This window comes from Fundulus heteroclitus, chromosome 7, assembly GCF_011125445.2.
Source record: "Fundulus heteroclitus isolate FHET01 chromosome 7, MU-UCD_Fhet_4.1, whole genome shotgun sequence".
Lineage (NCBI taxonomy): Eukaryota > Metazoa > Chordata > Actinopteri > Cyprinodontiformes > Fundulidae > Fundulus > Fundulus heteroclitus.
The window spans coordinates 9017588-9027224 of NC_046367.1; the positions used below are offsets into that span (position 1 = coordinate 9017588).

Below are 9637 nucleotides of genomic sequence, written 5' to 3' on the forward strand. Positions count from 1 at the left end.
GAGAAACAGTCATACAGCCATTTTAAAGCTTTGAGACTCCAGTTACCCACAGTGAGGTGCTTTATGCAGAAAACAGGGAACAGTAGTGAGCCTTCCAAAGAGTTGCAGATCTCCCAAAATTACTCAAAGACTCCTCCAGGAGACCCCAACAGAACCCAGAAAATCTAAAGCACTTCAAGCCTCACTTGCCTCAGATAAGGTTCATGATTTATCAATAAGATGCAGACTGGGCGAAAAATTATATCCATGGAGGAGTTCCAAGACCAAAACCACCGCTGACCAGCCTCTCTCTCTCACACACACACACACACACACACACACACACACACACACACGCACACACACACACACACACACACACACACACACACACACACACACACACACACACACACACACACACACACACACACACACACAAAACATCTGGGAAAGTGTTCTGCGGTGTGTTCTACTGCATTTAGCATAAAGCCTACTCAGCATTCCATGAACATAATGCCCACAGTCAGACATGGTGGTGGTAGTGTGATGGTCTGGAGCTGCTTTGCTGCTTCAGGAACTGGAGGACTTGCTTAGATGGATAAAAAACCCGGAATCTCTGCTCTCTACCAGAAAACCCTGATGCTATTGTTTGGCCCTCAGTCTGTGACCTGAAGCTGGAGCCTGCTAGGGCTGACCTAAACAAAGCAGAAAAGTCTGAAACCTCCGTCCGATAGAGATCCTGGGGCAAGACCTTAAATAAGCCCTTCGTTGTCGAAAACTCTAATGTGGCTGAATTGCAACAATTTTGCCACCCGGAGTAAACGCCTGATGGCAGTTGTTACATTTAGGGGTCAAATGGGGGCCGTTTCACATGGAGCCAGGTTGGAGAGCTTCTTTCCTTTAATGAATGGAAACCTTTATATAAAAGCTGCCTTTAATTTCTACTCATTATTTGTCTTCTATTAAAATGTGTTTATCGATCTCAAACTTTCAAGAAAAGCAAAAGAAATCTGCGAAGGGGTAAATACTTTTTCAATGCGGCGTGTACGGCATGTAGTCCGGGTTTCAGTTCCAAGCGTTCTGGTAGAAACCATGCTAGCTAAGTCAGCTTCCACCTGTCGCACTCACAGCTCAGCAGAAAGAACGTCCTAAAGCCAACATCTGGCAGCAGAGACAATGGCCGACAAGCCGTCAGACCTCGCTGGATACAGAACGGCCCGCTTTATCCAAGAAGAGAGACAAACACTCCGCTCTGTCCTCTGCGGCTCTCATGTGCAGTAAAGCCAGAAGCCAGCGTCTGACAGGTGAAGCGGACCAAAGAGGAGCCACGTCAGAGTGAAGCAGAGCAGCGATTGGACGGACTGGGTCCATCGCCCCCCAACGCCCGCCGCCAGCTGGGCCTCCTCCGAATCCAGCAGGGTGTCGTTGCGCAGGCTCTCCGTCCCGTTTCCCATCTCCTCCCTGAGCTCCTGCTGGAGCAGCTTGGAGATGAGGCTGTTGAAGCGGTTCTCCGTGGTGGCGGTGATCTCCGAGGAGGCCGTGGTCAGGTTGAGCTCGGCGGGCTCGACGCACGTGCCGTTCACCGCGGGGAAGACCACCTGGCTGAGGTCCAGACCGGCCAAGGAGGGCGGCGCGGCGCAGGGGATGTCGCGCACCAGCTTGTAGCTCTCCATCCACTGCTTGAGCCAGTCGAGGGAGCAGTCACACTCCCAGGGGTTTCTGAAGAGGTACAGGTGGCCCAGGAAGTAGATGGGCTGGAACACGCTGAAGGGCAGCGTGCTCAGGTTGTTGCTGTTCAGGTGGAGCGTGATCAGGCTGGTCAGGTTCTCGAAGGCGCCCTCCTCGATGTTCAGCAGCTGGTTCCTGTCCAGGTACAGGACCTCCAGCTCCACCAGGTCACCGAACCACGTCCTCGACACGTTGGTCAGCTGGTTCCCGCCCAGGTTGAGCATCTTGAGGCGAGCGAGCCCCCTGAAGGCGAGCCGGGGCAGATCGGACAGCAGGTTGTCGTTGAGGTAGAAGTTCTCCAGGCGCAGCAGGTCCTGGAAGGCGTTGTCGTGGATCACGTTGATGCGGTTCTCCTGGAGGTTCAGGTACCTGAGACGAAGGGAGAAAGAACTGAAGCGAGGCTCGTGTGTTGCAGTCCACCATCTCCTTAGCTAAACAGCTTTGGCTATTCTAAACTCATCTGCAAGCAGCTTGTATAAAAAACAGAAATCTGGTATCTCGTGCCTAAAAGTCCAGCCTGTTGTGTTTTTAGCTGTGGATAACGGATAATGTCCACAGCAACTGATGACAAAAGCTTTAAGAAGTTTGGACTGGCCTTCCAGTCTGACTTTGTTCAAGCAATGACTAAACGATGAATAAGCGGGAGGAGTGGGTCGCTACTAATGACTAAAGATGGTAGTTATCGTCAGACCAGAGGACCCGTCCACAACCCGTCTGTTTCTGGCAGTGGTCCACATGCCACCCCCTTACTGTGGAGGTTCTAGCATGTAGTGTTAGCAGAAAAACAGTCTGGGACCATAATACCTCCACCTCCATGCCAGGAGCTCAGGGTGGTGATCTTCCTCCATCAACAGATGGCTGAGTTGATGCCAAAGAGAGAGGCATGCTTCTCAGGTCAGAAGAATGAACCATTGATTGTTTGGTCAACAATCTGTTTGCACTATCAAAAATATTTTGGAAGTCACTCCATTGACCAATCTACTGGTTATATGGCTGCATTGTTGGGGATTAAATACTTAATTCACTCTATTCGTCTTTTATTTTGTAGGTTTTTCTGGATTTTTCTTATATTCAGTTTTATGGCCTGTGATGGACTTGGCAACCTGTCCCTGATCTCTTAGATGCAGGATGGATGGATGGATGGATGGATGGATGGATGGATGGATGGATGGATGGATTCTCTTTCTCCACATTCATTTCTTTGCTCTGAGGGTGTTACTCACATCTAGATTTCTGCTTTGAGCCTGCTGAACGAAGCAGTGGCCAGCCACAGGTCTGGACCTCTCCTGTTGCCTGTTACAGTCACAGATCAGTGGACTGACCTCTCCGCTGTAGCGCTTCACGTCAGCTGCCCTGTCTGTAGGCACCTTTGCTGTTACACACCATGCATCTTGTATATTTTCACTGATGGGATCTGATTAGGAAGGATTCTAGAAAGGGATTCTGCAGCAGTTTTTCAGGTGCTTGTTTTTTGTATTTGTATTTTACTGTTTTTATGCAGTCTTGTCACATTCCATTCCATCTTGAGGCGGTCCTCTCAGAAGGACGCAACACATGAAACGTCCTCCTTCCCAGGACACTGATTGTGAAGCCTGGGCTAGCCTAGACTTTTAGAGTCATACTCAATAAATTAGAATATAATTGAGAAGTTCATTTATTTTAGTAAACCAGGTCACTTAGTGAAACCCATTATATCACCTTTTAAAGCCTTAATTTGAGTTAATTGTTAGGACTTTCTCCTTACTGTTCATGGAAATGTGAGTTATAATTAGAATATTAAATAAGGCCAATAAAAACATCTAAATAAACAAATATGGGAAAAGTATGTTTAGCGTCTACCTAAAGACGGTTATTTTTAAAAGCTCTGACCAACGGGCTTCATCAGAGGCAGAGGCTTGCAAAGGTATGCACACCCCCTTGAAGCTTGCCACATATTCTCACATTACAACCACAAACAGAAATATATTTTATTGGACTTTTATGTAAAAGACCAACACCGAGGGGCATATGAGCAGAAGAGCTTTATAATAAACATAAAGGAAAAGCTTAGTGTGTAATTCATGTATTTCCCATGTTTCACTAAGTGAAATGAAAGAACTTTTCAATAATCCTTTAATTTATTGAACATAATTGTGGTTGGGGTTGGTGCTCCAGTGGGGCTTCATGCCTAGTTCCACCTCCTGACTGGCCTGCTAGTTAAGGTGGACGTCCGGGTCATGGTGGGTCTGCAGATGGACGTTACTGTTTCCACCTTCAGAGGTTCTGTTTGCACAGCAGCAGGTTTTGCACTTCTGTTGTTGGTTTGTCACGTCCGTTCGGAAACAATGCATCAACAACCCGAACGCGTTCCTCGCAGCCTGGAACTCACCTGAGACTCCCCAGGCCCAGCAGGGAGTTGTAGGCCACCGCCTCGATCTTGTTCCTCTCCAGGTAGATGTGCGTCAGGTTCTCCATGCCCCTGATGGCCCCCGGGATCCTCCTGAAGTTGTTCTGGAAGCACAGCAGCTCCTTCAGCGCGGTCTGCTCTATGAAGATGCGGTCGGGGATGCTGAAGAGGTTGCAGTCGGACAGGTCCAGCCGCAGCAGCTTCTTCAGCCCCGTGAACGCCCGCGTGTGAAGGTAGCTGATGTAGTCGTTGTGGGCCATTTTCAGCTCCAACAGGTTGGAGAGGCCCTGCGGGTCAGAGATCAGACCCTGAAAACAGCTGTAAAGCAGGGGTTCTTAACCTTTTCACAACACGCACCACAGCAGTAAACGGCTAGTTTCACATGGCAACACGCTGATAGGCATTTAACAGCAGTAGCATGGAGGGGCTTGGACGTTGTTGGGCATTATGTCATGAAAACACAGAGAACAAAAACAACGTTATCAGCCTTTGGCAGTGTATGGTCAGGTTAAAGGATCCAGTGTGATTACATGTTGAAATTTCCAAGTTTCAAGTTAGAAAAATGAAGAGAACGTTCCCTGAAGGTGGAGCTCCAACCGGGAAAGTCGAAAGTTCATCACCAACTACGACCTCGTGAGAACCAAAAATAGTCTAAGCGTGCTTGATGGCAGTGTTTCCTGCAGGGTGGTTGCTCCATGTGGGGAAAATGGCTTCATGACATTTATTTTGTAAACCTCCCTTTCCTTCCGTCCCCAAAGGCTTTTATTGAGAGGGAACGCTGACGGGTGTTTGCTCTTCCCTCGCTACGTCCAAACAGGGACGTTTATGATGTAGAAGCAGACGTGACCTTTGAAGATGTTTGTAATTAAAGCGGTGCTCCTCCAGATTTATGGTTACTGGGTTGCGGTCCGCATCAGAAAGGGCCTTTAATTTGGGTCGACCATCTCACTTCATCTTCCCACAGTTCATTGGAAATCCTTTATTGTGTTCCTGTGGACATATTCTCCCACAACCCCTCAGGATGGATCGCCTTCCTGAGACGATGGAGGTCTGCGTGACCTTCCTGGTGTAGCTAAGCCATCAGACGGCCATGACAGTGTGAATACTTGGTATAAAGTGGCATAAAGTGTCCAGATATTGACTATGAGACTATGGTCTTCAACTTCCCCTGAAAAACAGCATGTTTCAGGTTCATTTTTGAAAAATAATTTCCCAACTCTGTGTTTTGTCTCTTGGGGGCATTTTTGAAGCTCTGTTTCCAACCCGGTTACGGTCTAGCAGCGCAGAAACAAAACGCTCAAAACGTCTTCTGTGGTCATTGTATTTAGATCAGGACTGCAGCGTGGTCTCAGCTAGCTGGGTTTGATGTCTGGTAGTTATTTTGGAGAATTCCTGATGGCATCAGTGGGATGAAGGCAAAAACCCGATAAGAAAACCGGGCCAAGAACTTTTTTTATCCCTGTCCATCATAGTGGCTTCATCTACATCTACTCTGTAAAGCAGGCTTCCTGTTGCTGCAGGTGTCTCCATGCTGGTCTCTACTCTGAGAGGGAATGACTCAGAACACCGGAGACATTCTGAGCATTAAAGTTTGCATCTGGTCCCCGGCAGCTTTTACTCAACGGCTTACATGACCGGTACCTTTAATGTTTGCTATACCCTGGAAAAAACTCTGAGTCCTCTCAGAGAGCTCTTATCTCAGCCGCAAAATTCCTATCTGGAGACTTAAGAGTGATTTAGACCGCTGATGAGAGCGACTCTAAGGAAGGAGATGACAGAAATATTTAAGAAAGCGGTTGGATCTGGCAAAATGACCGACATAAAGCCAAAGCGGAAGTGCGTCAGCGGTTGCCATGATAAGTGCTGTCTGAATAGTGCAGTCCGTAAGGAAGGAGGAAGCAAAAGGAGCCAATATGCTTCCTATCATAGTTCCTTTAGCTTAAGAACCTCACAATCTCCCTTCCTGACACCTGGGAGGTATAAGGAATCCCACAATCCTTTGCGTGATAAGACATCTACGCACAGCCCACCTTGAGGAAATTAACGGAAATGTCCAGAGAGCAGAGTGCGCCCTTTTGTAGTTTATTTTAGGAAGACTGTAGGTCCAGATTTGACTCGCATGGTCCATGTGTGTTTCTATCGTCTAATGAGGTCTGAGTTAAAGGCTGTCAGAAATCAGCAGCAGTCCGCAGCTCCTTTCCTCCTCACCAATAACCCCATTTCCACTACCCTTGTTAAACCGATCCATGCTGAGCTCGGACCGAGCTTGGATCAGTTAACCAAGGCGAGCTTGGTTCTTAGGACCGTTTACACATCACACTAGCACGGTTCCTCGCCTCCTAGTGACGATCTACGGTACTACTGCTCTCTAGGATTGAATGAGGGAACCAATCAAATAAAAATGGTGACGCCCGTAACATTCAGGAAGTTATGTTTGGGTATAATTGCTTTTTGCAGAGAGTCAGGGCGAAGAAGGCAACCTTTGGTGAATTTACTTGACAGAGTCGGCTTTTGGGACGTGGATAAGACAAACGAACGTCTAATCAGGGCTTACAGACCCAGGAAACAACAGACGTTGAGGTTCATCACACTGCTAAGCAGAATCATCACTGGAAACCGTGTGGCATGGTAAGGAAGCTAGTATTATTATGAATGTCTGAAAGCGCAAAATTAGTCAGCTGACTGTAAGGAGATGACGCGGTCTGCTCATGCGCTCTTTGTTATCAGAGAACCGAGCCACTGATGAACCGTGCCGAGCCCACCCATCGAACTGGTCTAGATTTAGCACAGTTCAGTTGTGTCTGGCACGGTTCAGTTTGCGTTCCATTTACACTCAATAGTTATGTTAGTTACTGAGCTCGGACCGTTCTCAGCACAGTTACAAAAGGGTAGTGTAAACGGGGTAATAGAGTTCTTACTGTTGACCCCATGAAAGGTCAAGGAACATGAGCTAGGAGCTTTAATTAGAAGGTTTCAGATGCAGCCTTAATCTCGCTAAAAGTCCTCCTCACTACTAATTTTTTCCACTTTAGGAGCCCTCTTTAGGCCTAGCGTGCTTTATGAACAATTTTTATCTTACCGAGTTAAACATCTAAGAAAATTCTTAGAATTCGGGAAATGCTACGATTTTTTTGCTAAAATGACGTTACTACGAACTACTTTTAATCTTAGGATTATTCGTGGTCCAGGACATCACAAAAGGATCCAGAATGACACGATTGAAAAGTCAGTTCTAGGTCACCTGGGATGTTTTTTAAGGTTCTTATTAACATTTGTATGCAAAGGAAACGTGGAACTCATCACGGGGCAGACCTTGAAAGCTCCCGGGGTGATGAAAGAGATGTTGTTGTGGTCCAGAGACAGCGACTTCAGCGAGGGCAGGGTACCGAAGGCCCTTTCTGACAGGAACTTGAGCCGGTTCTTCTCCAGGCTGATGGCCGAGGCCTCGCAGGGAAACTCTTTGGGCAGCTCGGCCAGGCCGGAGCGGTCACACAGCACGCTGCAGCTCTTCTCCTGGGTGCAGGTGCAGGCCGCCGGGCAGGCCCGGACGCACGCCCACCGCGCCAACGCCGACTGAGGCAGCAGGCAGAGCACGGAGACTGAAAGGCAAAAGGTGAAACGCCGCCGTCAGGCTGGATCTCTTCCACATCAGCGGACCTGAATATGAAGGATATCCAGAGCTGTCGGCCTAATTAAGTACTCTAAACATGTCAGAGGGTCACTAACACTGACAGATTACACAACCTGAGCTATGGGTCTCTGCAGCTCCTCCACAGTCCGTTTAAAAAATGTTGGGTTTTCATTAGTTGTCAGTTATAATCATCAAAATTAAAAGAAATAAACACTTGAAATATATCAGTCTGTGTGTTATTATAATATGTGTATATTATAATAACACACAGACTGATATATTTCAAGTGTTTATTTTTTTGTTTATTATTTACCTTTCTGAATGGAATTACTAAACAAATATCAACTTTTTCATGAAAGTATATCACCAGCACCTGTATATTAAAAAACAAGTAACTGGAAGGAAAGTAGGTCAGGGGGTAAACAAGGACAGAAGGAAGGAATAAAAGGAAGTATACTGCAAAAAGGGAAATGAAAGTAAGTCAAATGTTCTTGAAATGAGTGTTTTTGGCCTTGATTTGAGCAGGCAAGTTTAAATGATCCTTCTTTCAATGGAACAGGATTTCTGCACTTAAAATAGGAACAACTCATCTCCATCATCTTATTTCAAATGCAGTATATCTAATAATCTTATTTTAGGGGTAAAACGCTCATTCCATTGGCCGATAATCTTATTTACCTGCTCAAATCAAGGAAAAAGACGCTCTTTAAGAAAATTTGACTTACCTTATTTCCCTTTTTATAATGCAGGACACAAAGAATGAAGGTCAACTTGTAGTCAAAGGGACAGAGAATTGCCTGTCAGCTATTGTGTGGAAATACAGTTTTTTCCCAAAAGCCTATTTGTTTTTCCAAACCTGAGAAATCAAATGGTCCTACCAGCAAAATGCTCATGCTCAATGTTTTATAGTGAAACGATAAAAAAGAAGGTTGTACAGCTTTCTGCAGAGGTTTCAGTGAACGTGTGTCTGAGTCTCTGATGGATCGGACTAGAAACGGAGAGGCAAAGTCAATCAGACGGGGGGAGAAAGGCTGCGACTGACCGGTGAAAGTGATGGTAGTCATTGCTGCCGTCTCTCGTCAGGAACATGCCAGGATTAATGGAGGTCTGAAAGGACAAAAATCAAAGAGCTCAGCGCTGTTTCAGGACCAGGGTGATCTAAGGACGTGGTCACAGCAGAGAGAGAGACGCAGCAGGAGACGATGGAGTAAAAAGGAAGGCCGACTTACCTGGAGCCCTTCCCAGAGAGTCGGATCCATGTGTGTTAAAGCTCCCTATCCAGACCAGACGCAGGCCGGAGTCCATCCTGCCCGTCCCATGCCAGTCTCCCAGGTGTACCTTCTACGGCCAAACCAAGCAGGTGGAGCAGACGCTTGTGCATGAAACGGTGCTCACTGAAACCCACAAACACGCATGACTGCTGTGTTTTTACCCCTGGTCCTCCTCACTCCGCTGCCTGTCTGTGTGTGTGTGTGTGTGTGTGTGTGTGTGAGGGGACACACAAGCGCAGCAAAAAGCCATCTCTTAATGGCAGCCAAATCCCCTGGATGGAGTGATGGATGGAGGGATGGAGACGGAGATGGCCCGTTGGAGGGGATTAGAGAAGTAAAGAGAAGCTCTTACATCGAAGCAGAGTCACAGATGTGACTTCACACACACACACACACACACACACACACACACCGAGTTAGAAGTGAAGCTAGTCGGAGCTGCAGCTGTCGGCCTGGATGACTGGATCAGCCGGCCGTCCCCTGGGATCTGGTGAAACAGGCGATCAATCCACCTCACTCACATCATACCGCCGTCAACACCAGCTGGTTGGTCTCCTGTCTCCACAGATGACGCCCTCCAACACAAACGGCTCCAGAAAACCCATTTTCCCAACGCCACACACACACACACACACACAC

At 47.3% G+C, this 9637-nt stretch overlaps 1 protein-coding gene across 1 annotated transcript; it reads right to left on the bottom strand.

Annotated features, from left to right (window-relative positions):
- Nucleotides 1-374: 374 nt before the first annotated feature.
- Nucleotides 375-9403, bottom strand: nyx (nyctalopin). The gene is made up of 5 exons (XM_012879512.3): nt 8957-9403; nt 8770-8834; nt 7409-7695; nt 4079-4383; nt 375-2079 (listed from the first exon to the last, which is right to left on the bottom strand). Exons 2-5 carry the CDS (start codon nt 8789-8791, stop codon nt 1251-1253), a joined length of 1443 nt encoding a protein of 480 aa, XP_012734966.2. The 5' UTR covers nt 8792-8834; nt 8957-9403; the 3' UTR covers nt 375-1250.
- Between the last annotated feature and the right edge of the window lie 234 nt (nt 9404-9637).

Excerpts from the sequence above, each read along its gene's own strand:
- nyx (XM_012879512.3), bottom strand. The coding sequence starts at position 8,791 with ATGACTACCATCACTTTCACCG. Across the intron at positions 7,696-8,769 it reads GACTACCATCACTTTCACCG|TCTCCGTGCTCTGCCTGCTG; the intron begins GTCAGTCGCAGC and ends TTTGCCTTTCAG. Across the intron at positions 2,080-4,078 it reads CTGGGCCTGGGGAGTCTCAG|GTACCTGAACCTCCAGGAGA; the intron begins GTGAGTTCCAGG and ends CCTTCGTCTCAG.